We start from the raw sequence: 27,498 nt of genomic DNA, 5'->3' as shown, positions 1-27,498 counted from the left end.
TAGGCGGACTGTATAATTTCTCAGTTGATTTAATGCCCATTTTTAAGATAGCACAGCTTAAAAATTTTAAGGATAAGTAGAAGTCCTTCCAAGTGTATTCCTGTGTGTAAGGTCAGCCTGAAACAATAAGTATACAAGATGTTAAAGGTCCACCTCTAGCTCATCAGATGTTTGACTCTGAAGCCTAATGATGGCTGTTAACGAAAGCATTTCCATCCGCATAATCCTGTTATTCTGGATTATTTGCATTCAAAATGCCAAGCAGTCACTTGGAACTTTGCAGAATTGAGACTGAATGTCAGCATCAACCAATTTAGGAGCAGTAATTTTTTTTGTAACAATCAGTTAATATGCATGTTTCACAGTGCTGAACCATGACTTTCTTTTTTTTTTTTTTGAAGTAGTTTATAAATCTTACATATAAATCTTAATTATGCTATACTCAATTTTTCAGACACGAATTCCGGGGAAGTTACAAGAACGTTTCTGCTCAAACATCAAAAAGCCTTTGTTCCCATTAAGAATTAATTCCTTGGGCAGTTCCTTGTTTTTTAAATAAAGCCACTGTTTTTTTGGTTATATCTTGGCAACAGATAGCATACCAGGCTTCTCCAAATGGGGCTGTGCGGCATAAGTGCCATTTCTTAATACAGGGTTCTTGCAGCATAAAAGCACATACTTCTGTTTCCGTACAATAGTTTTTGACTCTTCAGTTGAAAGATGTAATGAGATGAAGTCTGGTTATTGCAACAGCACTGAATGTGATTCTTTGTTCAGAGGAAGCAAGGCACAGCCCTCTCCTATCAGATAGTGGTGAGGGCAGCCTTCAGAGAAGTGGGACATGGAATTTGGAAGCAGTTAGCCTGTCTTTGTAATGGGTGGAGGGGTGGTTATTTTGAGCCATGTTAGAGATAACGGATCTCGCAGTGGCTGTGTTTTTCAGGCCGATAATCCACATTTCAAATGCTTTTAAACAAGTTACTGAGGAAAGAATTCCATTTTGTTCTGCGTTGAATTACACACAAAGTAGTATGTGACAGTTTCTGCCTCATTCATTTTTGTTTCAGACATTTTAGCTGAGCTTCCCTTTTAGAACAGTCTTGAAAATGAGTTACGGTCTTGCGGTTAAAGTAGGTCTAGGAATTAATATCTGCTTTTCATCTTTGACGATGCTGTAGATGAACAGTATGACATTCAGTTTGTCTGTCCTCAGTTTCTCTGCATGCAAAAGAGAACAACTGCTACCTTTCGAACATGCTTCGGTGGTACTGTGTGAAAGACACTGCATTAGTGCAGGAGATGACTTGTCCAGATGTGTGCTGACTCTTTAAAGTGCGGCTAGATGTGTATGTGGCATCAGAGCTGACTGCACCAGCACCTTCCTTCCAAATGAATGTTGCTGGTAGGCACTGAAGCGATAAGCCTGACACTGCTTTCATGGAAATATATGCCAAATCTCCCACTGGTTTCACTAAAAGCTAGATCAGGCTCAATGAGTTGCTGACAGACCTGTTGCAAATTAAGGCTTCTCCCAGGACTCTTGAACAAAGTGAAGCTTTGTGGTTTTTCAAAGTGTGTTTTGGTTTTTTGGTTTGGTTTTTTTTTGTTTTTGAAATATAATTGTGCTTCTTCTCGTTTTCTGCCCCATGCATGACATTGAAGCTTCTTACTGTTTTAAGTGCTGCTGTCTGGTGTTTCACAGATCAGGGATGTGTGCTGTGATTAATCTTGTGCCTTTGTACAACTGGAGGGAGTGACATAACTAAACCTGCTCTTCCCATCATAATACTGCTGTCTGCCAGCCCACGTCAAACTTTGTGCCTTCTCAGAAACTTCCAGCTCACCATTAGCTATTACTCAGAGCCCTGGCTACCCTGGAAAGCCCAGGCTATCTTAGGTTTCCTTTGCCATTTGTGTAGGCCTTGTTTCTGGTGATGACTGTTGCGTGATGCTTCAAGAACAGAACCCCCGACATCCAGCGTGCGCGCCCAGTTGTGCAATGCCTTTAGAGTCCCTTCTCGACCCGTTTTGAGGAATCGCCTTCTGCCCTGAAGCATGAAAATTGCTTCTCCTTATCTTCACCTACATTACTCTGGCTGCTGTCATCAGTCATAAAGTTATCTGTTGCCCTTTTCAAGCCAGCCCCAATGTTGACTCCTCTGACCTTCCCTCCTAATGAATTCCATAGGCTGGATGCACTGTTGGAAAAACCATTTCTTAAACTTTCCACTAATCAAACTGGGGGACTGTAAATTAAATAATATGATATATTGCCTCTAGTTATGCTCAAAGAATATGATCATTAAAACAAACCCACTATCTCCTTCTTATGGATCATGTTTTCCACCTTTGCCTCTATTTAGATTAAATTTGCTAGACTTCAGTGCTGCTTTTCATTCAGGATGAGAAAAGGGACAGGATCACCATTCTAAAGTGAATTTCAAAGGACGAAATCTCAACTGAAGTTTAACTTGAAGCGAAAAGACTTAACTTCAGATATTCCTGCAAATTTGAGGACGAAAGTCTCTCTTTTTTTTTTTTTTCCTTCTTCCTTTCTTGCTGCTCTGTCAGGAGATTTTTATTTTTTCATGCCATGACCATGTTTGTTATGTGTAGCTTCCTTTTAAGTCTGAAAGAGGTCAGATTAAATACACACAATGAAAAAGAGGCTAAGCAGTTCAAATAACTGCAGATGGACTATTTCGGACAGGACTGACTTACAAGCAGCAGGAAGCATCAGTTGCAAACAGTAAAGCTCCCAGGGAAAATATGCCAGCAATTTGTCTTTTATAACCTTGCGCATAACCATTGGGTAGAAGATTTTTATAATAGTGACCCTCTGTTCTTGCTTAATTCAATCTAGCAAAGCAAGATACTAGAAATCTTGCCTTTTTCTGATGTGCAGTGGCAGAAGCGTGTTCCTTTAGCTTGTAAATGCTACACATTGGGATCTGAAACCTTTCTGGTAAAGCAGGGAAAGAGAAGGGAAGGGAACTGCAATGTTTAGTTCTCTGTCTTGTGGCTGTTGTGATCTTTGGTGAGGGGAAGGGAACTGCAGCGTTTAGTTCTCCCTCTTTTTGTGGCTGTTGTGCTCTTTGGTTTTGAATTAACTGTCTGTGTTCTCAAAAGAAAGGCTTGTCTGATGCCCGCCCACCTTTCTGTTAGACACTTGGTGCTGCTGAGACTGCTTTTGTCTGAAGCTAAAGCAGCATTTTATGGAAAAAAAACAGACTGGTATTTATATAATATCTGCTCATCCCAAAGAAACCCAAGGCATCTAGAAATTGTATGTGGGAATCCCTGTATATATAAGGACACATGCGTTTCTGAACAGCAGCCATTTCTCATGGTGAGCACAGCCATGAAACAGGAATCCCAAACAGCATTTTAGGACAGAAAGTAAGGCAGTCCGGCTGTAACTGCAGGAGGAAACTTCAGTAGACAGATTGTAATCAGCCAAGTTAGAAATTGGCTAAGACGCTCTGCTTTAAATCTTCTAAGTCTGTTGACAGTGCTATAGGATTATTAACGTCCATAGACTGCTTGATGCCTGGACTTCACCTGAGGAACGACACCTCCTGTGTAGCGCAGTGTCCCCATGGCACCTTATGGGCCGACAGTTCAGCAGTGACTCCAAAGGGAGCCTGGATTGTTTTATCCATCCACACCGCTTCCTGCTGCACCTTGGGGAGATTTGGAGATGTCCCATCCAAGAAATGGCTTGCAACATCCCTGCTTAACATTAGTGATTTGGCAGGTTTACTGCAACAGAAGGCATGGCTGCAGGGAGTTTACTTTGGGTCGGGCGCTGCACTTTTATGCTGACCTCTGCAAAACCTTGCAGAATTGTTTTCTATATCTGGCAGAACAGTTTATTTTTAATTGAATCAAATACAATATTAACCAGTTCTTCTGTCAATTTATGATCTCGGTGTCTGTCAATACGAGATATTTCTGAATGAATTACTCTGATCTACTCCTGTGTATGTTCATGTTTGTCTTTGGCCATAAACATTATCCATATTTTTCTGCAAAAACGTTGATGGGATTTTTACTTTTGGGCCTGTTCTGGGGCCTTTAAGGTGTCTAAACTGAATATGCAGATCACCAGTCAGTTTTTAATATCTTGGCTTACAACACCGTTGCGGGGAGGGAGAGGAAACTGGATGTCAAAGCAGCTAGTGCCTTAGGAGCAGAAGTCCAGTGACATTCCTGTAACCTTCTGGAAAACACTGTAATAGATTCCGTGCGTACTCTATGTGTATCTCTGTAGGCACTGAAGTTACGGTAGACATGAATTAGGGCCACCGTGAATAAACACTGCCCCTGCAGCATAAGAAAATAAGTATCTATTTGTGATCAGGGTCTATTTCAGATAGAAGCTGCAGGGAATTAATATTGCCTGCCTACTTCTGTTGGATTATTTATAGTTACAATATTTTAAAGAAAGCTAGTATATGTGAGAGAATTTCCGGTGTGGTAAGCCACAGTCATTTGTTTATGCTGGATCCTCTCCAGGAGGCAATATACCTCATCTTGACGGAAATTATAGGCATTTGATGTGAATTTCCTGACATAAGAGTTCAATTTTTTATTTATTTATTTAATTTTCAGGGAGAGTTCTTCAAACCCTCTGAAGTCTGAAGAATTTTCCCAAAGCCCCCTGAAAATGTTTGCATGATTTATTTGCCGCCTTAAAAATAAATGTTGTGCTTACTTCACTGACACATTTGCTTGGGGAACAGATTTGGATGTGTAAATATGACTCTCATAGGCATGAGAAGATTGCATTGCTGCATTTAAGATGTGATCTGTACTTAAACCACTGTTTTAAAAAAATAAGATAATCTCACTTTGGTAGAGGAGTGGTCTGTTCTGACTTAGCCAATCAATTCTTTGACCCGTAGCAAAGCATTTTCCTGACTGCTTTATGTCTTTTTACTTGCATTGGTTTGAAAGCAAATTCAAATGAAACTTTCTCATCTTGACAAGCCTCCAGCAGCTCTAAGGAGGGCTCTTCTGCTTTGCCCAGTGAAACTCTGCAACTCAGGAAAGTTCCGGAGAAAAGGCAGTTTAGAAGCATGGGCTTCTGGACTTAATCCTATTCCCACTGGAAATCCGATAAGCATTCAGATGAGCTTTGTCTTTGGTAGGGATTAAATTCATAGAGAATCTCAAGTTTTTGTGCTAAGATTGGTTCTTGTCTGGGAAGAGCCTCTAGTAGCAAATAGTCTGAGGCATTTAGTGTAGAATAGTGGCATTTGTTCTTGTGACATCCAATTTATGTTGGTTTGCCAGTGCTTGCGAGTGCCACGTTCCAGTTAGTCCTGTGAAACGCTAATAAAAAATGACAATTACTTAATTGATCCATAACCTCTGCCTGAGGTAATAGTGACCTTTGCTGGGCAGTTTGTCAGTGAAGTGGGAGGATGCAGCTTCTTCATATAGTGTCACAGATCTGTATTCTTAAAGGTAAAAGGCAAGCTTTGTTGGCTGTTAAGAGTAATGTTTCTTATCCTTGCAGGAACTGGTGATGGAATCTGGATGTAGATATGCTACATACTTTTCCCATGTATCATATACACAGGATAGCTTAGTAACTTTATAGTGCTTTTTCAATATCACATTCTGCCTTTGACAGGTGCCATGATACCAGATTTCAAAATCTGATTACCTCACAGCTTTTATGATTGTGTTTTTCATCTCTCTCTCCCTCCTCTTCCCCTTTTTAGCAATATACAATTATGATGCTGTCCAAGATGTGGAGCTTTCCTTGCAAGTTGGCGATACTGTTCACATTTTGGAGATGTATGAAGGTAGGTTGCAGATCACTTCCAAGTACTGTGCAGTGGTTTTTGAAAATAAATGTAACAAATCAAGATTAAAAAAAAAAAAATAATACAAACTTCAGATCTAGATTTTCAACTTCTGATATGCCCAAAAGCACCAAGCTTGCTATGTAGTGTTTGCTGTAGGCACTTTACTTTTAAAATGGTATTAAACATGCATAAAATACAGAAGCAGCAGTCATATCTACGCTGTTCCTGGCAGAGGTTTGTAAAGGTAAGATTTCACTAGTGTCTCAAGGCAGCACTGCAAGAGAAAGAAACACTTACTTCTGGTTGTTCATTCCTGTTTTCACACCACATCTGTTTACCTTGGCTAGTCCTTGTGCCAGGTCAAGCGCTTGTATAGTCATGTGATGAACTGATCCAGCTGGAAAATAATAATAATAATTTTTTTTAAAGTAGCTTTTAACCTGAATTAGTTCTTTGATCTGAGACAACGGAGGCAGTGGATGAAAGAAAAGGAGAGGGCAGGTCTAATTGTTTCAAAAGTAATGTTGTTGTAAGCTGTAATATCATGAACTGGCATTATATGTTTTAAAAAGCCTCCAGTTATGGAGCTTACATGCCCTTTTTAGGCTGTTTCTCCCAGTATTTTACTGGGAAGTTTTTCATAATACATACCTTAATGTAAAACATCTTGCAGAAAGGAAGACAAAATTCCTATTTTAAACAAGATGAAAATTACCCTTGTGTATTTCATATCTACTTACTAAACTAGATTGTTTAATGAAGATTTCAATATTAGGAATGGAACACAGCCATTTAATTATTTTTAAGAATGTACTAGTCACTACTTCATTTGGAAGGCTCTCCAAAAGTTAAATACTCTTTCCAAAATATAAATTCAATCATTTTCACAAGCAGCATCAGTTTGAAAAAGACTCGGCGTACAGAAACTCTTTAGTATCTCTGCTGGGAACGGCAAGCTGCTTGTTTAGCAATTTGTTCTTAGCCAATTGTTCTCTTTCCACTTCTCTTTGACCTTGACACTGGAAACAGCCAGCCAGTTCCTACATGTCAAAGCAGATTATGTTGCTGATGTGTGTTTTTACACTGATGTGTGTGATAGTGGTGAGTGTGGCGGGGGGGGGGGAGAAAGGGAGAAAATCCATATGTAATAGTACTAACTTATGAACTGGTTTTGCAAAAAGACACAAGGAAGAGGGAGCGTCAGGGATGAAAATTGCCCTGATGAAGAGGATGCATCTTGTACTTCTCAATGTTGGGGTATTTCTTTTTTTTTTTTTTTTTTTTAAACAGCATCATTGTTTAATCCTATTGCTTGGTCTGTAATCAGCTGCTTAACAGAGAGACAGTCAAGAACAGGAAATGAATACCCAAATGGCATCCTTTTTTTTAGTTGAAATGTCCCGGTTTGGAACTTCAGCCTGAGAGGATTGATTGTAAATTGTTTGGGAAAGTGTTTTGATTGTTTTCATATGCTGAGCCATCAGTGTGGCATCCTAGTTTGTGACTGAGGCACCTAGGGATTACTGCAGTACAACTAAATACTTTTCCTAGAAAGACCAGCCAAAAATTCAGGCCAGACATTTGTGCATCTAAAGGAAAAGACGCAGATTGTCTCTGAGATGGTAACTCTGCTGCGGGTCTGGTCTTATTTTCCATAAATTCATCTTAAAAACTCCAAACTCTGATATTCTGTTTGCCTGGGAGGAAATTCTCATGTCTTACTGTATCTATTTTTTTTCCTTTTGGGACATCAGCTTTCAGCTTTGTTTCCAGACATCTGTGGGTTGTGTTTTTGAGAATTAGTGTTCTCACAAGAAGCCTTTTCTGTTTTTTCTCATGCTAATGATGTATACTTACAAATACAACTCCAGTCTGATAAAAGTGGGTTTTTTGTTCCACAAATCACTGTTCTTATCTGGATACACAAGTCTCAATTTAGAAAAAGGTTCCATTTAACCAGGGCATTGGCTTTGCAAGAAGAAAGGCTCAGAGATGCCTTGTGAAGTCCTTTTTTTAGTCGGTGTGAGTTATCCCTGCAGCTCTGGCTGAGGGTGTTCCTTAGGCTATCAGTAACATTCTTTAGGGAATTAAGGGGGAGTTTTTCAGGATTGTCCAGAGGCTGTCATGTAATGGTAATAGCCACTTGGAAAATCTTGCTCCTTGCTATTGTTCCCTGCCTCAGGATGTGCAGAAACATCTTTTGTGAGTTACCAGAAGGTTCTCAGGGCTGTTGCACCGCAGTTCACTTCCTGCTCTGTCAGTCATCTAGAACGTGCCTCCTTTTTCCTCCTGGTTGAAGTCAGCAGGTATTCATTCCTTGGCTGTGTTCAGTGAAGGCTCTCTGTGTATCAAACAGCCTTCACTTGAAAGCTCTTTGTATTCTGCATCTGGGGCTTTGGCTGGCTCTGCTCTGTCTGTAGGAATTGAGGTGCACAGTTTGTTCCTTGAGAGCAAGGCAGCAAGGTTGAAGCTTGCGCTGGGTTTTGGTGTTAACAATAAATGTTATCTGACTCTCAACTGGCTGAATAGCTTTGAGACACAACACTGGTACAGCGTTGGAGGTGTGTGAGAAGCAGAGAGTAATAAAGTGAATTACAGTGCAAGCCGGAAGGTATGGATGCAGTTTGGTGCCGGCCTCTGTGCTACGCAAACTTTTCCGCAGACCATAGTGTCTCGTAAACTCTTAAGGTGGAGTGCCTGCAGTCAGGTGCTGCTGTTGTACTGCCTAATGGCCTCACAAGGAGAGAAAGCATCTTTAAATTGCAAAATCCCTGCTCGTTTATGCTAGCACATGCTATCAGGAGTTAGAGGCCTGTTGCAAAGGCTGTAAGTCCTTGGAAAGTTGGCCAAATTTGGGGTGAGGCTCTGGCATTGCGCTTCTGTTAGTAAAGCTTTCTTTTGCCATGCCCTAAGCAGATGCTTTGCCTAATGTTTTATAAGTCCCGGTTACAACTACACAGTTAGGCTTGGATTGTGAGTGCACAAAAGAAGATAAAGGAGTGATAACGTCGTAGACAGACTGTTCATTTTGCTGGACTGCAGCTTGCCTACGTCAAGGATTCGTCAAAGGGTGATCATCTTTGTAAATGGTAGCTTCAACTTGGACAAAGTACACAACATTGAAGTGAAGGTCATCAGAGCTGAAACCACAGACTGAGCAGTTTGAACTAAAGGTTTCAAATATTTCTAGTACAAGCTATAACGTGCTGATGTCCAACGCAGCTTGAATCCGTATAGGGACAACCTGAGAGCTGTTTGCTATTGGATTTAATAACTCCATAGTCTAGACTGTGCAGCATTTCCTTCAGTCCAGGAGAATGAAGATGGTGGCATACTGCATTTTTGTCAGTCTGCCGTTAGGTGCAGTTGTAAGTGGGGTTTGAACTGTAGAAAGGGTCTAAATTTGCATATTCCATGTTTTTCTTTGAGACCGATTATAAATAACTTTTGACATGTCTTAGTTGGGCTTCAAGCATGCTTTGAAACCACAGTGTGTTTATTATACATGAAGATCTGGAGGATACCACTTTTCTTAGAATGACCTTCCCTTTAAAACAAATACACATATACCCTCTACAAAGCATGGTTTTGTTTAAGTGCCTTGATCATAATACACTCTTGTAAACTACAAAGCAAGGTGGTATGTCGTGTCCCCCCGTCTCCCCCCCCCCCCCTTCTCTGGTTGGCTGTCTGGTTGCAGAAGGGCATGAGGTCTTTGTACAAAATTACTTTTTCCACTTGATAATACGATAAGCGGTGCAAGCTTATCCTGTTGTTTGCCAAATATTGTCAAGACTGGGTATATGCTGCAAAATCCAAGAAAGAAGGACGCTTGCTGCATCCAATACTTTTGAAGGCTGCTTCAGTGCAGGATTTACTTGCTCTCTGGGAATCTGTCCTTGAGTAGTGAGCTAGGGAGGATACATTTCTGTTTAGGGGAATCTTTTCTAATCTGCAGTATATATTATTATTTCATGCAAGCTGTGGGAAATAGCCAAATTGTGGATAGAAGGAATGTGTACGCACAGACCACGATTCCGATGAGTTTCTTCTTCTGACGAAAATAAGTTTGCATTGAATTTGTTCCTAGTTTCAGTCTTATCTTTCCTCTCACCACTGCAGGTAAATGAAGCAATCCCTTGTTTTATTTCAGTACAGTGCAGCAGTGTATGTTGTGGTTCTGAGAGACAGTACACTACAGTGGAAGAGGAACAAAGACCTTGTGGTTAAGCACGTGACCTGGGATTGCATCACTGTGTATAACTTTTTGTCGTCTAAACTATTGTAATTTGAATAATTTTTCTTAGATTTTCTGACCTTTTACAGACTGCATAAAATCCATTTAATGAAAGGTAAAATTGAGGGCCTGTGTTCCATTTAAAACAAACAAACCAACAAACTTTAGATGTTTCATTGCAAGATTCAGTCTGCTATCCTTGCATTCTTAATCAGACTTCAGTTTGAAAGAGTGTTGTAGTAGCTGAAATTTGCCATGTCATCTTCACCTGAAAAGCCTTTCTCCATTTAGCACATCTCTGCTTGGGGAAAATACTCAAGAGAAACACTTAAATAGTCTGTCATTCCTCTGAAGCTTTAGGCAGATTTTTTTTTTAAGAAGAAATCAAGTAATCAGTTGACCACTGCCAAAAGCTTTTGTTCCCTTTAAAATGATGAATAAGATTATTGAAAATTGGAGCAGAATTCTGAAAAAATTGCATGAGATGCTTGCTGAAATAGCTTTGCATAATAATATACAACATGCTTTTATGCAATGATTGCAAAATATTTTACAGAAATATGGTTAATGCCAAGAGGCCATTTTAAATATGAGGAAGCTGTGGTATAGAAGGGCTGAGAGACTGTGTCAAATGGAATTGAAATCACTGGGAAAATATTCTTGTTAAATTCCATGAGCTTTGTATCACACCCTAAATAACTTGTACTTGACCATTCAATTAATTACAACTTAGATAAAAATAGAACCTAAATCTTCTCATCCCTAATCCAGTACCTTATCCATTGGTCCATGATCAGTGTATAATCTTATCTTCATCCTCTGGAAGGAATGGAATTTCTTCTTTCCTCCTAACTTACTACTGAAATATTGGGGTTTATGTGGTCAAGCTGATTCACCTTCTCATTGCTAGAGAAAGGGGACAAAACTGCTTTAAAAAAAAACCCAAAAACCAAACACCCCCCCCCACCCAAAAAAAAAAAACAAAAACCAAACAAAAAACAACCCAACAAAACAAAAAAATGCCACCCTGAGCTCTAATTTATGGTTGAGGGGTCTCAGGTCCATCATTCTTCTTGGAACCTTCTTTGCTAAATGTATAAATATATGGGGGAAAAAACAAACAAAAAAAAACCCACCAAAAAACCCCCAAAAGAACCACCCTCCCCTCCTCTCTTCTTTGCCTGATTATTCCCTTAAATCCCTTTGCCTTCTTGATGCTGCTCCCTCTGCCAGTCAGCTGAACATAATCGTCTTGGATCAGTGATGTTGTCTGTCTTGATAGCTCTGAACATCATCCATGCATTATAAACCATAATCTATACCCTTCTTGTTTGCTAAGCGGTAGAGTCAGGTAGAGTCATTTTCAGTTTCAATGCAAGTAGAACCTTAGGAGAAGAGTCAAAAAAAGGTGCTCTAGGAGCATGGTTAATGGAGAGTCGGGGTTGCAGAGGGTCTTGAGATTTGGAATGATGTTTTTAGTGGGTAAGAGTCAGTGAGAAAGTGCAAGTTTGCATCCTGTCCCAGAACAATACAAGGGACATTACGTCTGCACATCAGCATTGAAAATGGAGCAGATCCTTCTTCTAAAATGTTTAGTTTGTTATTTCCAGTGCAGTAACTTCAGGAGGACTGAAGGTGATGGAAACTGTTGCTTATGGCAAGGAACAGGCACCCAGTGGAAAGAGTGCACTTGATCATGCACAGCTCTTACGTTGCTGAGACAAATGACGAAGGTGAGGGTGGAGAGAAAAAATCCCTTTGTCTCACGTGGTTTGGAGGTGGCGGAAGAAGAGTGGGAGTGACTTGCCCACAGCTATGCTTCTCTCCTATCTGCTCATTTAGCAAGGCTCGCTTGAGGACATAAGAAATACAGCAATTTTTTTTCATACACTTGTGTTTCAGTGACCTTGAAATCAAAATACTGGTCAAACCCCAGGTGCTGAAGAGAGAAGAAATGGTCATCTGAAAGTGACATGCTTCTGAGTCTTGGGGATCATGGTTATTACTTTGTATCTTATACTTTACTAGATCTTGTCAAGGTAATATTGAGAAACAATATCTTTACCAGGGCAAGCAGTTTGGGATTTGGGTTTTTTTTGCCTTATCCAATAAAACATTCTTTTTCAGCCTTCCTTTGAAGGAAGGCTTTAGACTGAGTCACAGAAGAAAATAATGAACCTACACAATGTGGAGCTCAGGCACAACCTATATGATGATTTGGATGAAAATGCACTTCACAGAGAAGAAAATTTTAAAGGGGTGGAGTGGAATTGGACTTGGAACACTTGAATATATTTCTCTTTGCCAGATACATGCTATATGACCTTCAGCTGGTAGTTCTGCGTGCATGTGTGTGTGTGTCTGCCTCATCTGTCAAATGATCATATCAGTAGTTCTGTGCTGTGTATATAACTTGTAAGCTTTACGGAACAAGGATTGTCACTTCCAAAATGTATAGCATTGTATAGCATGGAGTGGCCTGGTTTTCCATTGAGCCCTATCAGTACAACCCAAATGGATATGCAGAGTAGAAGTGAGGGTGTCAGTTCATGGTAGGAACAGACACCCTTCTGCCCTACTCTTAGGAGCCAAGCCTCCTACAAACAGAGCAGAGGTGTCTTCACAATAGTAGATCTCAAATGAGCAAGATCAATAGATTTATGTTGTAGAATCCTGGTGAGAATGACTATGTATTTAATTGCTGTAGACAGGGGAAAAAAATATTTTTGTTTCCCTTTGACAGGCTGGTACCGAGGATACACACTCCGAAATAAATCTAAGAAGGTATGATCTCACTTTTCAGTAACTCTAATTTTTATTCACACCTTGCCAGATCCTATCCGGTGCTGTAATCTGCTATGCTTCTGCTGTATTTCTTGTCATAATATTGTGCAGGTCTCCTGATGATGGTGTCCTTTTCACAGAATCACAGAATCGTATAGGTTGGAAAAGACCTTTAAGATCATCGAGTCCAACTGTAAACCTAACACTACCAAGCCCACCACTACACCATGTCCCTGAGCACCTCAGCCAAACGTCTTTTAAATACTTCCAGGGATGGTGACTCCACCACTGCCCTGGGCAGCCTGTTCCAATGCTGGACAACCCTTTCAGTGAAGTAAAATTTCCTAATATCCAGTCTAAACCTCCCCTGGTGCAACTTGAGGCCATTTCCTCTCATCCTATCGCTTGTTACCTGGGAGAAGAGACCGACCCCCACCTCTCTACAACCTCCTGTCAGGCAGTTGTAGAGAGCGATGAGGTCTCCCCTCAGCCTCCTTTTCTCCAGGCCAAACACCCCCAGTTCCCTCAGCCGCTCCTCATAAGACTTGTGCTCCAGACCCTTCCCCAGCTTCATTGCCCTTCTCTGGACATGCTCCAGCCCCTCAATGTCTCTCTTGGAGTGAGGGGCCCAACACTGAACACAGCATTCGAGGTGCGGCCTCACCAGTGCTGAGTACAGGGGGATGATCACTGCCCTACTCCTGCTGGCCACGCTATTGCTGATATGAGCCAGGATGCCATTGGCTTTCTTGGCCACCTGGGCACACTGCTGGCTCATATTCAGGCAGCTGTCAACCAACATGCCCAGGTCCTTTTCCACGGGGCAGCTTTCCAGCCACTCTTCCCCAAGCCTGCAGCGTTGCATGGGGTTGCTGTGGCCCAAGTGCAGGACCTTGCACTTGGCCTTGTTGAACCCCATACAATTGACCTTGGCCCATCGATCCAGCCTGTCCAGACCCCTCTGCAGAGCCTTCCTCCCCTCAAGCAGATCAACACTCCCGCACAACTTGGTGTCATCTGCAAACTGACTGAGGGTGCACTCGATCCCCTCGTCCAGGTCATTGATAAAGACATTAAACAGAACTGGCCCCAGCACAGAGCCCTGGGGAACACCGCTTGTGACCGGCCGCCAACTGGAGTAAACTCCATTCACCACAAGTCTTTGGGCCCGGCCACCCAGCCAGTTCTTTACCCAGCGAAGAGTACACCCGTCCAAGCCATGAGCAGCCAGTTTCTCCAGGAGAATGCTGTGGGAAACCGTGTCAAAGGCTTTACTGAAGTCTAGATAGACAACATCCACAGCCTTTCCCTCATCCACTGGGCGGGTCACCTTGTCATAGAAGGAGATCAGGTTGGTGAAGCAGGACCTGCCTTTCCTGAACCCACGCTGGCTGGGCTTGATCCCTTGGTTATTCTCTACATGCCGTGTGATGGCACTCAGGATGATCTGCTCCGTCAGCTTCCCTGGTACTGAGGTCAGGCTGACAGGCCTGTAGTTCCCTGGGAACTTTTCCTTAGTGACAGAAATAAATGCCCTTGAGGTAAATGTTTCAGAACCATTAACTGGGTGCTCCTCCATTGTAAGCATGTGTAATGTAGTTTGAACTAGCAAAATTGACTGTTGCATATTTGCATACACTAGCTTATTGCTTTATTATTATGGTCTTGGACCTGTACATGTCCAGCATTAGTTATATGTAATGGTAAGATTAGACTTGTTTCATTTGACTTGGAAAATATTCCAAAAATTATGCATGCATGGATCTCAGCCAAACTTCTTGAGGTTTGTGAAACCAGTCTGAAAACTGCATGGAAATCTGGTTTCCCATAGGAATCCTGGCACCTCTCATGTGGTAACATCCTTCACAGTCTCCATTTTTCAGGTGTAAAGAGGAATGAAAATAAAATAGAAAAGGATTGCAGCACTCCTAGAAGGTTTCTCTTAAATAATGGGAACTTGGGACTGGTGAATTCCTACCAGTGTTGTCATGTGTTGTGAGCTTTTCTAGAGAACCACAGGATCCAGGGCAACTTGACAAATGACTCTAAGAATATGTCATAGCAAGGGCAAATGGGTATGATTGATAGTTTGCAAGAGTTTATAACATTTCGTACAGGAAGATGAGTGTCACTACAGTGAAACAAGGAATTGACTTCTCTGAGGTGCTAATATCAAATATAGTGCTCAAGCATGCAACCTGGTGCTCCTTACTGTCTTTTTTCCTGTGATATTGGGACTGGTGGACCTAACACGTTTCTGTTATAGGTGAACAGTAAACATCAGTCACAGTTACTGTTCTGCTGATCATGCTCTTACCCTCTTCCCCTGCTTTCTGTTGAATGTGTTTTTGTCATGTCATATCCTATGGTGTGATTTATTTATTTTATTTCTGTATTTATTTTTAGGGCATTTTCCCAGAAACATATATCCATTTAAAAGAGGCAATCGTGAAGGACCGGGGGTAGGTTGGAGCTTCTTGAGATGTACTTTTGGTAGCAAGAACAATGGAATGCTGTTTCATTTGGAAAAAAAAAAAAAAAAGGAAACCTAAGTAGTGGTGATTGTAATGAATGCTACTGATCTGTGTGTGCAGCAGGGCATACCGCCTGTGCTAGACTTCTGGAGCTGCATAACTTTCTTTTTTTCAGAGTACTGTAGATACCAAAACAATTGTAGGCATAGGTGCAGGAGAATACTATTTGCAAAAATAAGAAAGCTCTGCTAGACAAGTTAGTAGTGAGGCAGGTCAATCAAGTTACATTCAGCTCCTCTGGGGACTCCTGCAAGTCATAACACACTCTTGCTCACAGCCAAGTAGCCAGCAGGAGTGTGGATTCCTTCCTCTCTTGGAAAACATTTAAGGAAATGACTCCTCATTTGATTCTTAGAGCTGATTCTGTGATCATTATAGTGAGAGGAAAACAGCAGTTGCAAAGGAGGAGACTTTAGAAAGTACTTTTTTTTTCCTTCTGGTTTGTGTGGCCAGGTTACCGTTGCAAGTGGTAATTCTTCCAAACTTAATTTCTGTCTATTTAGCATTATGTTTCTGGAACAGATCAGTTGAAAATAACAAGGCTGAAAGAAACTTGAAACATGTTTGCATTAAAAATGGATAATGAATGTGCACGTGTGTGTTGGAGAACCAATTGAACAATTTAAGAATCTTGGCATCATGAGTGAATTGTGTGAATATCCAACTCCCTGAAATTTCTGTTTACGCATTTATCAAAAAAAGATGTTTACTACTAAGTTTTAATCTTGAGTGTAACACCTTTTTTTCTGTTTTCTCCTTTTTTTTTCTAGACAACATGAAACAGTGATTCCAAGTGAATTGCCCCTTGGACAAGAACTCACTTCTACCCTGAGGGAGTGGGCAGTTATCTGGCACAAGTTATATGTGGTAAGTTTTCCTCAGTGGTTGGTATTTTATGAAATGATCTCAGATGAGATGAGACTGGGCTTTTTGTAGGGTGCTTTAAGACTTTGAATAGAACGTTAAGCGGAATTGTGAAACTATCGTTATTGTAAAATTGGTTTTGAGAGGCTAAAAATGTTCTGCTCCCCACTGAACGGGGTGTGTGATCACAGGCAGAACTGTGGTTTAATCCCTGCTACAGTGTTTGCTGTACTTGAATGATTGTGTGATGACACAGTACTGATGAAGCATTGACTGGCACAAGTCACCCTCAGCATCGTGTCAGCTGGTTGGGGCTGTGTGTGTGAGTCACAGTTCACCAGTAAGATCAGGGTTCCTGCTTTGCTTGGTGTGTGTCTGTCTGTATGAGAGCAAGGTATCTCAGTTGTGTGAGAAAGTTGTGCGAGAAACCGTGATGCTGTTTTAACAAGTGTGAACTCCATTTTTCTAGACGGATTGTAGGTACTTAATAGAATGGTTGATCCTCGCTCCAGAGTGCCTACAGCTCAAATAGGCCAGATAGACAAAGGATGGGAAGAGGATTAGGGCTGTGTGTGGTGGGGGAAGATTTGATTTGTCAGAAGTCATGTAATATATTTAGTTCTCAGTAGGGCTGGGGAGAGACCTCTCATCTACTAAATCTGTTTAGTGGCCTGGCCATATGATAGCCACCTCAGAAAAGTCCGAAGCCAAGGTAATGCATGGATTTGGTAGTTCTGCTGAGGTAGGTGCATTCTTGCTCAAAGAAACACAACTGGAGTTCACAATGAATTGCCTTCTTTCAAATGTGACTATTAAGGCACATTAAAGAGTCAAAGTCAAACAGAGTCTGACAAGTCAAACTTCATTTTTTCTTTGGTTAGGAGTGAGTTCAGCCTGTGTAGTGTGTGCTCTGAGACTTTAACTAAGATGAGAGAATGGCTTTAAATTAGCTCTAGCCATTCAGTTTACCCAAAGCAAGCTCTCCTATTGAAAATTTCAACAGGCCACAAGTACATTTTGTTTGCGTGCCACGAAACCACAAGAATTTGTTCTGCCCTCTTAATTTAATGAGAAGCCGTATGTGACGTTATTACTGTGTGAAAAGAGAGTTTTGTTCCTGGCTTTTTTTTTTTCTGAATAACTTTAGGATCTTAGCCTCAGAATCTATTTTTCTTAAGAGCAGAAATCTTTCATGTGCCTGTGCTTGACCAACATAAGTCTTATAATAGTCTTGGAAAATGTTGTGGTTTGAAATGGAATTGAGTTTATTTTATCTTCCCCTGCAGTATGTATAAAAAGAAAAAAAAAACCTAAAGGAGGAAGGAGGTGTTTGAGGAGAAAAAGGAAATACAGGGAATATTTTTCTTTGGCAGCATTTCATTTTGCTTCTTTAATTTCTGTGTTTTTCAGCAAGCATTGTACCAGTGGGTATATCTCCACTGCAAAATAAATATAAAAATGGGTGAGCATTTTTAACTTCATTTAGTTAATAGGAGTTAGCTAGTGTAAACAGCTGTAGAGATAACTCTGCTTTAGCTGTCAAATTGAGATCTGCTCTGTATTTCCCTGAAAGCTAACACAAGTCGCCTTCTCTTTGCAATTATTTTTACGCAAGTTAAGAACACATTTTTTTACTTGTTTACTAAATATGTCTCTAATATCTTCCCTATAGGAACTAAAAGACTCATCTAGCCTCCGTCAGCCCCTTCATGTTCACCCGAATCAAAAGGAAGATGGCTATTTATAACTCCCTTTAGCTTTGTGTTCTCAGGGGCAAATTATGAGTAGTTTATATCATTCATGTTCTTTGCAGAGACCAGAATGGGGAAATAATTGCAATGAGTCTCTTTCTGCTGTGTGGGAGCAGTTGGGGTTCATAGTTAAACATTAACAGCTTTGATACAGAGAACTGACGCTAGTCAGCTGCTGCCTGAAAGTACCAGCAATATACCATTGGCCAATTCCCACTAGCTGTTGGGTGAGATGTAGTCGAAAACCTCTTGACAGTCATTTTGGAGCTGCATAAGCATAAACGTTGTCCCAGTAGATTAATGTTTAATGTCCTTTGATTTGTGGCACTTCCCTCTGCAAATGAGCTGCGCTTGACGCTCAGTGCAAGTCAGAATCGTCCTAGTAACTGGCTCACTATACAGTGGTAAAGAAAGGATGAAGCCTGAGTTCCCTTTTGAATGGTATAAATAGTATAGCTGACACTTTTCAAGGCTTAATTACTTATCTAAGTGCATATTGCTACAAATATATAGTAGGTTACCATGTAGCTAGCTATTTTTTAATTGCAGCGTCAGCCTTGGAGTCTGAAACTAGAGGAAAGAGGTGTATAGGTGTGACTAATTTTATTAGGGTGGAACCAGTAAATAGCATGAGAAGTATTTTCATTAATTAAAGATGGTAACAGTAGAAATGGCAGGAAGACACTCTTCACAAAGCAGGTTCTGCTGTCCTGTTCAGTCAGTGCTTTGTAATTACAGATGCTGCATACATAGCAAAAGATGAAAATGCAATAACTGCAACAAACACGAGCGAGTACCTGGGTGGACTGGGGAGGTGATGTCTGGGAATCCGGACGTGATATTTTTGTTGTATTTTTTGACAACCTCTGGCATGGTAGGTTTTGAGCAGCTACTGCTTAAAAGCATGAGATGAGTCAAGACTGCGTTGCAACAAATGTAAACAAAAATGAGTGCTCTGAAGAGCAGATAATCTTTAGCCTTATTTGCTGATAGACACCAGCCAGAGAGATTATTTTGTTTCCACAGAGCTACTCTGATTTCCGCGAAACTCTTGTCTGGAAGTCACACATGGACACGACAATCCATGCATGAGTTAGCAGTGGGTAGAATATGAACCTTGAAATATAATATGCATACTGGCAGGGAAGCAGCGTATCCCAGATATTGCTGCATTTTGTTGCTATTCATTTTTTTTAATGTAATAGATTTTGAGTGTATGATGGAACAGGATAAGAGAGCAGGCAGCCATGAAAATGAGTCCGTGGATTCAATTTGCTTAGTGTTCTGGCTTTAAAACATAGTTGCTAACACTGTAAACAGTGGTGAAGGCAGAGATCCCAATTAACCATGTTGTTTGTGTTGTAGTCTGGTGACAAGAGGCCTTTTTGATACGTAACAAAGAGGCTGAAGAGTTCTTCAGGCTGGTGAAAGCTATAGGAGGAACAGACATGAGAAAAAGCCTATGTGGGCTTCAGTGTTGATCATATGTTGTTATTATTTATCTTTTGGGATCACCTTTAGACTTTTAAAAGCAAATAAAGTGTTTGCCTCAGTGTCTTACGATCTAAATAGGCAATGGGAAACATGCATAAAAAATTACTTGCCCAATGTCACACATTCTGAGAGTGGCAGAGGTAAGGGGAAAGAGCCTTTGTATATTAAGTCAGCATTCCTGTCTCAATCTGCTGGAACACAATTACAATCGTTTAACATCATCTCTCTGTCCTGTGTATAAAAAGCACCCATCATAGCAGTTTAAGTGCTGAAAAACACCAGAAGTCTATTGTTGTCTGTGAGGTTTTTCTGAAATAATGTCCTGAGGAAATGGTGAAGACCCCAAATCTTGAGGCACTTAAACCTTGGCAGTGCAAAGTACTGGAGAATTTGTTCCATCGGTCTAATCTTGTAGTGTCATATGGTGCCAGTTTCTCAGATATTTTTAGTGAAATACAACTTGTGTGGTAGATTCAACTGAGTACCTTTCAGAAAGCTTACTGAGCTCATCGTTTTCAGGCTATCACTAGCTTAAAATTGTCCCTTTTTTCCTGTAGGATAACAAGACAACACAGTTTCGGCATGTCCAACAAATGACTTACAGCCTGATAGAATGGCGGTCACAGATACTGTCTGGGACCCTTCCCAAAGATGAGCTAGCTGAACTCAAGAAGAAAGTCACTGCTAAGATTGACTATGGCAACAGGTAAACTCCAAACTATGTCTTGAGGGCAGGGGAGAATCCCAAATCCCAGTAAAGGCTCTAGATGGCTATTAATACAAAATGGTGTATATGACCACGCAAGGGGAACACTGAATTAGGCTTTACATTTTTCCTTGGAAAGGGGATAATTACAGTTTTCAGTCCCCATCAGAATGACTGGCCTGGCAGGTGGGCATGTAGCAGTTGGTTCTTCATATGCCAGCAATCTCTTTGACTTGGCAGGAAACCTTACCTGTCTTAATTCTTCAGAAATTCTGGCACATGATGGTATTTCCCATGGAGCACAATTTGTGCCTGGCTAGCTGGAGCCAGGATCTGGATGCTGGTTATGGACTAAACTGCTTTATCAGCAACTGAGTAATACAATTCTATAGGCCACCAAAACTCCACCTTTCACTGGCTTGTACAGAACAGGGATTGTCTCCAGAACTCATTTATCTGCCTGTCAGACTTGATTCAGGTCAAATAAGTCAATTAAGAAGAAAGCTTATGGTAAAGAATAATAATTAGCCATAATCCATAAGCTTGATAGATATACCTTTTTTTTTTTAAATTATTTTTAAAAGAAGAGAGAACAAAGAAGATGTCATCTTAGAATTAAGTTACCTGACTAATTATTTTTTCCCTTTAATGGGAAAATGGGGGGTGAGGGATAAGTATTTCGGGACAGGAAAACCAGCAATGTGGTTATTACAAGGAATGGAGTTGTTGTGCATTGGCTGCCTAGTGCAGTCCACAGTTTGATCTGTGCTTTGTGCTCTTTCAGTCACCTTTGCTTCTTAAATATTGTGTTGCTTCTTTCGTCCTCGTGACTTGCATGCTACTCAGGATCCTAGGTTTGGACCTGGTTGTACGAGATGACAATGGGAACATCTTGGACCCAGATGAAACTAGCACAATCTCTCTCTTCAAGTCCCATGAAACTGCATCCAAAAGGATTGATGAAAGAATCCAGGAAGAGAAGGTACATCTCTTGTCGCTGGCTTTGTCCTCTTCAACTAACTAGTGCCCACTGTATTTGTACGTTCCTTTTAAGGATATTGTGCTACTTTGGCAGCAGAACTAAATTCTTCTGTGTTTGTTTTTAATGGGAGTACTCTCCTTCTTTGCAGTCCCTGCAACAGAATTTGGACCTCCGAGGGCAGCCAATATTCAACACAACACATACATATAGCCTGTATGTAAACTTCAAGAATTTTGTCTGCAATATTGGAGAAGATGCAGAGCTGTTAATGAGCCTCTATGATCCTGATCTCTCCAAATTCATCAGGTAGGGGTTTTTGTAGGTGTATAAGCAATTTAGTCATCATGGTGGTCATTCTAAAGAAGCCTTTAGAGATTAGAAAGGAAGATCCAGCAGATAAGTGTTTCAGTTCTGTTGGTCGCTGCCCCAGTGGTGATTTGGAGGGGAGTTATTTAATTTCAGATGAGATAGGAAGTCAAGGTTCTGAGCCCATGCGCTCTCCTTCTTAAAGCTGGGCATTTCTGTGGTATGTTAGTCAAAATCCCAGACTGTCTCTTTATGTTCTTAAATTTCCCTACTGTTGTCACTAGACTTGATGCATTTTATTAATTGCTTCCCGTTAAATCATGTATATGCGTGATGTTTGCTGTTAAGTCAGTGCAAGTTCACACCTAAGAGTTGGGCATCTTGTACCGGTAGGAGAAGATATGAAGAACTTTATCAAGAAAGCATGTACGTGTCAGGCACCCTCTGTCTCCATCATTCAAGTTATCAGGTGTGGACACGCAGTCAGAGTTATATAGGGAAGTAACTGAGAGTACCCATTCACATCGTGCCTGCCTTCTGCCTTCACTGAAATGAGTCACTTCAGAATTGCTTTGGGATAGAAGGTTTTGGCAGAATTTTTCAGATATTCCTAAAAGATCAAAATGCTTTTGAGCTTTTGCCAGGTAATGGGAATGTCACATGTTGATTTATTTAATTTTTTTTCTTCTTTTATTTGCAGTGAAAATTACCTTGTTCGTTGGGGCAGTAATGGAATGCCTAAAGAAATTGAGAAACTAAATAACCTTCAAGCAGTCTTTACCGTAAGTTACTGTATTTACATCCTGGAAATTCTTCCCCGTGCTGCAGACATCTGAGTTTTGGGTTCTTTCCCTCTCCCATCCGCTCTCCCCATGCAACAGGGAGAGGTCACATGTGGCATTTTGGAGTGTTTTCATGGACACTTAAGATGTTATAGGCAGCCTCAGAGGAATGCTGCTGAAAAGTACTTTTTTTGTATGTCAGTCCAAAGCAGTAGTGAAGGTGTATTATTTTGCAGTAGTACTGTCAGTCGGTGTTGCTCACCCATGCATTTCTGAAAATCCTATTAAGCACTTCTCTGTTGGAGCCTAACTGTACTGAAAATCTGGGCTTGAGATCATAGTTGTTTGTTTTTCAGTTCATTGCTTTGCTGATCCTTTTCGGTGTTGGAGTTTGTTATTTGCAACAAGATGTTAATGGAAGAATTGCACATGAATGGAATAACTTCTGACAAGTAGCAAAGGTGGCACAAACTAACTGCTTGGTCATCAGGATCTAGTACTTTGGCAATTAACATCATTTACTTTCCTTCCAGTACTGTTGCTGGGGTGTTATCAAAGAGTAATGGGATGTTGTCGTGGTTTAAACCCAGCCGGCAACTAAGCACCACACAGCTGCTCGCCCACTCCCCTCCTGGTGGGGTGGGGGAGAGAATTGGAAGGGTAAAAGTGAGAAAACTCGTGGGTTGAGATAAGGACAGTTTAATAGGGAAAGCAAAAGCTGCGCACACAAGCAAAGCAAGACGAGGAATTTGTTCGCTCCTTCCCATCAGCAGGCAGGTGTTCAGCCATCTCCAGGAAAGCAGAGCTCCATCACGCATAATGGTTACTTGGAAATTTAATACTTTAATACTTAAATACTTTAGAAACTGCTGTGTGGAAATTGCTAGCATTGTTGTAGTTTTGGTTTTGTTTTGGATTTTTTTCCCCCTAGGGCTCGAAGGGAGCAGGTTTTACTTTTTGAAAAATCATAGATTTCCTTTTATATGTGTGTACAAGCTAACAAAAAAGTCTTACTCTCTCTGTCGTCTTCTCTTCCATTCATAAAGCAGATTGATGTCACTTTATCTTAAATAATTTCTAGGATTTAAGCAGTTCTGACTTGATCAGACCGAAAATCAGCTTGGTGTGTCAGATTGTGAGGGTGGGGCATATGGAGCTGAAAGATGGGAAGAAACATACCTGTGGACTCCGGAGGCCCTTTGGTGTGGCAGGTATGACAAATTCAATCAATGGAGAAAATAGCACGGCCCAGTGACTGGGACAGTGGGCTAGGAATTGGGAAATACATGCTATATGTCAGCAAAGCCTACTAACCTCTCAGTGTCAGCATCTCTGGCTTGAAAATGGAGGTGCTGATACTGAGCTGCATATAGTACCCCTTTGAGATCTTTTAATGAAAGTTGTATAGGAAGATGAAATACTGTTACTGTTCACTTTTTGTGTTGTCACCCCCTAAAAAGATAACACACTGCCATCAGTGCAGTAGACTTTTCAGATCTTTATCGAAGAGGGATTTGCTCCTCGTGACTAATGGGATAAAGCTGGAGTTTTTAAAGGAGCCTGGGTGAATGAGACATCCAATTCTTGTTCAATTCCTGTAATCTCTCATGAAGAGACTTGGTTGAAATTTGTGGTGGAAAACAATTTCAGAATAATCAGCATTTGAAATCTAAGTGTAATTTCTTTGCCTTGAAATGCCTGAGTCCCACCTGGTTTTTATCAGAGGGTATATTCACATTCACTACCATAGGCTGACTTATGCATCAACGAAAAGGCGCTTTTTAAAAAGTTAAGATGAGAGTGGTGCTCTCTATTGCTGTCCTGAGTGGCTCTGGCCCAAAATAAGCAACTGTTGTTTCCATTCTGACAGGGGAAAGCTGTCTCTCTATTCTTTAGCAACTTGGCAAAACTATGTGATGATCTTGTGTCGTTGCAGTGATGGACATAACGGATATCATACATGGAAAGGTGGATGATGAGGAAAAGCAACATTTTATTCCGTTTCAGCAGTAAGTACTGGACTTCAGGGTTCATCACATCTGGCTTATTTAAAGCAGTTGTCCTTTGGAGAAGGACAGATTTGTATGGGAGCCTGGCAGTGTACCAAGGTCTCTACAAATAGATTAGCTTATGGCAGTAGTCAGCTCTTTGAAGGAAAAGATTTTTGTCAGTCCTCTGAAGCCTTTGTTCCCCTTGATTTACATGTCCGTATGATAGGCTAAATTGCTTAGGGAGTTTTGGCAGTGCAGCTCAGATTGCTAGGTACCCGTATCATCTGAGGTAAGAAAGAAGAGCACAGTGCAAAATAATGTTGTGGGGTCTGCGGGTTGTGACCTTCAAAACTATGAGGGGGTTGAGAGGCCAGATTTTCAGAAACACCTGAGCATAGAGAACACAACTCCTCCTTGTCACTATTGTGCAGTACCCTGTGTATTGTCTGCCTCTTAACTGTCCAGATTACCTTGTAAGGGTGAGTCAGAGGACAATAGGAAAGGGATTGCTCCCTCTGTCTGGGAAAGAAATGCAAGCCCCAATGTGTTTTGCATTTCTGTAGTGCTAGTTAAACTTGTGTTTTCTGCTTGCTCACTTTTTTGGCACATTACAGTAACTAAAATGAAGCTTGTTTGGGTAGACTCAGCCATGTTGTTACAGTCTTAAATATAGCAATCCATTTGGTGTAGCCATATGTTATTACAAGGTATTTTCAGGGGAGATTGGGTGGGGTTTTGGTTTTGTTTTGTGGGGGGGGATTGTTGTCCGTCCGTCCCCCCTTTTCAGGGCCTGAAGGGCTGGAAAGAAGGATGTCTTTTCCTTTGCAGAATAATGTTAGTCTGCTACCTTCCCCCACCCCACCCGCCACCCCTCCTCTCCTTTTTTTTTCTTCTGCTCTAATGAGGCTGAGTTTAGATCCAAATCTGGACACCTCTACAAGAATGGGGAGCCTGTGGAGACACCGTTCTGTGTATGCTTTGGTTCATTACCGATGGTGTGGGTACAGGAGTGAAGTTGGGTTCAAGATCCAAAGCTCAACAGAGGTGTTTGTGACTAGGGATAGGCTCATCACTCGTGTGATCTCACAGCAGTCGTTAGTTATGTTAACTTATCACTAGATAATCTACATAGTCTCTTAGGGACAGCTCTGAGGCACACCTGAAGACAGCACTCAGCTCATCTGATGGGAGTGCAAGGCTCGATGTGCTGAGCTGTTCCTGCGTGGTAACCGTAGCTGGACATGTTCTCACAGGTCTGCAAGGCGGTCAGTCTGTGGATGGAAAACAAGAACAAAGTAGAGCTGCCTATGGTTATGGTTGCTGTTTCACTATGATAAAAATGTAGTCACGGAGTCTTTCGGTCAGTGTTACTTATCCTCAGCTAGCACTGTGATGTGTTTCCTAGTTTGAGGGTTTAAATGTATTTCCATTGGGTTTATGCAGGTGAAGAAGAAAAAAAAATTCCCATGGAACCCTTAAAAAAAAAAAATCTTTGGAAAACAGTCAGCTGTTGGCCAGCCCTCTTCTTGCAGAGCACATGTTTGATGTTAGTCTGTCTGCTTCCCACTCTATTGTTGTTCTTCGCAGGATTGCTATGGAAACATACATCAGACAGAGACAGCTAATCATGTCCCCACTGATAACTTCCCATGTGATCGGAGAAAATGAGCCCCTCACTTCTGTCTTCAACAAAGTCATCGCTGCAAAGGAAGTGAATCATAAAGGGCAAGGTACAGCAGTTGGGCAAGAAGCTAATGTAAAAACCCGGTGTGGGGAAGGGTTCCCCTGCTTACAAAGGAAAATAAATGGCTTGTGAAAGTCCAGAGATCAAGACTTAGTGGAGATTGCTACCTTTCCTGAGCCAAACATATGGTCTTTGTAATGGCTGTCATCCCAGCACACTGGGAGCTTAAAAAAAAGATAAAAACAGGAGCTATTCTTACTTGCATGAAAAGAACTTCTCTAGCTGATGACTTATTTGCTAGTAATGTAATATTTTTAAGATACACCTGTTTATATGGACATAAAATATTTTTAAGTGAACGTGGCTGATTGCATATCCTAAATGGCTTTGAGTTTAAACTGTATTATTCAGGATTCTTCTGCTCTTGCTTGTGTGTCTGGCCTTTACTCAAATATGCTAGTGGATTAATCTCAGAAAGTTTGTATTTTACTTCAGTGAATCTACTTGCCCAGTAAGGTCTTATTCAGCGTTAGGGAGACAGAGAACTGGGCCAACTGAGAACCAGGTTGGGATATTTAAGGCATTATTGCGTGGAGATCACATGAAGAAACAGTTTTCTGTTAAGCATAGGCTTAAATTTTGTGGTTTCATACTTTTTTTTTTTTTTTCAGTAAACAAGTGTTACCTTTCTTTTCTTAGGTCTCTGGGTTTCCCTGAAACTGCTTCCTGGTGACCTAGGGCAGGTTCAAAAGGATTTTTCCCACCTTGTAGACAGATCCACTGCTGTGGCTCGCAAAATGGGATTCCCTGAGATAATCCTTCCTGGTAGGTCCCATATGCCTCCACACTTCCATGGAGTGAAAGAGCCAGATGAAATTCTAGAGTTTCTGCTATGAACAGATTTATTTTAAAGCCATTTGAAAATTTGTTTTCATTTTTCTTGAAATGTCCACCCAATCTTTTATTTTTTGTCAAAGAAGTGAAAATGTAAGTTTCCTTTCTTATATTGAAAAATGATAGCGTGTGTACTTCTCGGAAGAAAATTTCTGTTTAGTCAAAGAGACATTTTTGTTGCATATAGGTTTGACCCTCTCTATTTAATCCATTCAAAGTGGATTTAGCCCTATAGAGCTCATTGCATTTTTAAAAGAAAAGTTAGGTAAAGACAAAGGTTTAGAAAAAGGAGAATGGTACATTTTTAAAGATTTTTGTATCATTTGAGATGAAGATGAAATGGTGTGATGTTGGGTGTCGTTAATTAGCTGGTATCAGTAAAGGCTGAGAAGAAGAAAAGGATAACGTGGCACCCAAGGATGTTAAATGTTAACCTGTACAACTGTCTGTATGAGAAAAACAACTCATTAAGCGCTATGAATTTTAGGTGATGTTCGAAATGATATCTATGTCACCCTGATACAAGGGGAGTTTGACAAAGGGAAGAAGAAGACTCCCAAGAATGTAGAAGTCACCATGTCTGTACATGATGAAGACGGAAATCTCCAAGAGGTATGATGGATGGCCTTTGCAGGAGGTCAGAAGGCTGTGTGTTTGCTAGATGATAGCT

At 40.9% G+C, this 27,498-nt stretch overlaps 1 protein-coding gene across 8 annotated transcripts in view; it reads left to right on the top strand.

Annotated features, from left to right (window-relative positions):
* DOCK5 (dedicator of cytokinesis 5) overlaps positions 1 to 27,498 on the top strand; it is a 90,205-nt gene that overhangs the window by 12,246 nt on the left and 50,461 nt on the right. For all 8 annotated transcript variants that reach the window (XR_012039717.1, XR_012039715.1, XR_012039712.1 and 5 more), the window contains exons 2-14: positions 5,733 to 5,816; positions 12,800 to 12,840; positions 15,247 to 15,302; positions 16,145 to 16,241; positions 20,041 to 20,189; positions 21,036 to 21,171; positions 21,320 to 21,477; positions 22,178 to 22,259; positions 23,341 to 23,470; positions 24,196 to 24,268; positions 25,838 to 25,980; positions 26,634 to 26,759; positions 27,316 to 27,440. Coding sequence is in view for 1 of the 8 variants with exons in the window: in XM_072846426.1 (XP_072702527.1) it covers positions 5,733 to 5,816; positions 12,800 to 12,840; positions 15,247 to 15,302; positions 16,145 to 16,241; positions 20,041 to 20,189; positions 21,036 to 21,171; positions 21,320 to 21,477; positions 22,178 to 22,259; positions 23,341 to 23,470; positions 24,196 to 24,268; positions 25,838 to 25,980; positions 26,634 to 26,759; positions 27,316 to 27,440 (1,400 nt within the window). In the remaining 7 variants the exon portion in view is untranslated. The remainder of the gene's footprint in view (positions 1 to 5,732; positions 5,817 to 12,799; positions 12,841 to 15,246; positions 15,303 to 16,144; positions 16,242 to 20,040; positions 20,190 to 21,035; positions 21,172 to 21,319; positions 21,478 to 22,177; positions 22,260 to 23,340; positions 23,471 to 24,195; positions 24,269 to 25,837; positions 25,981 to 26,633; positions 26,760 to 27,315; positions 27,441 to 27,498) is intronic.

Source organism: Ciconia boyciana, chromosome 25, assembly GCF_034638445.1.
Source record: "Ciconia boyciana chromosome 25, ASM3463844v1, whole genome shotgun sequence".
Taxonomy (NCBI): Eukaryota; Metazoa; Chordata; class Aves; order Ciconiiformes; family Ciconiidae; genus Ciconia; species Ciconia boyciana.
The sequence above is the reverse complement of the archived record's forward strand: the minus strand, read 5'-3'. Positions and strand labels throughout refer to the sequence as shown.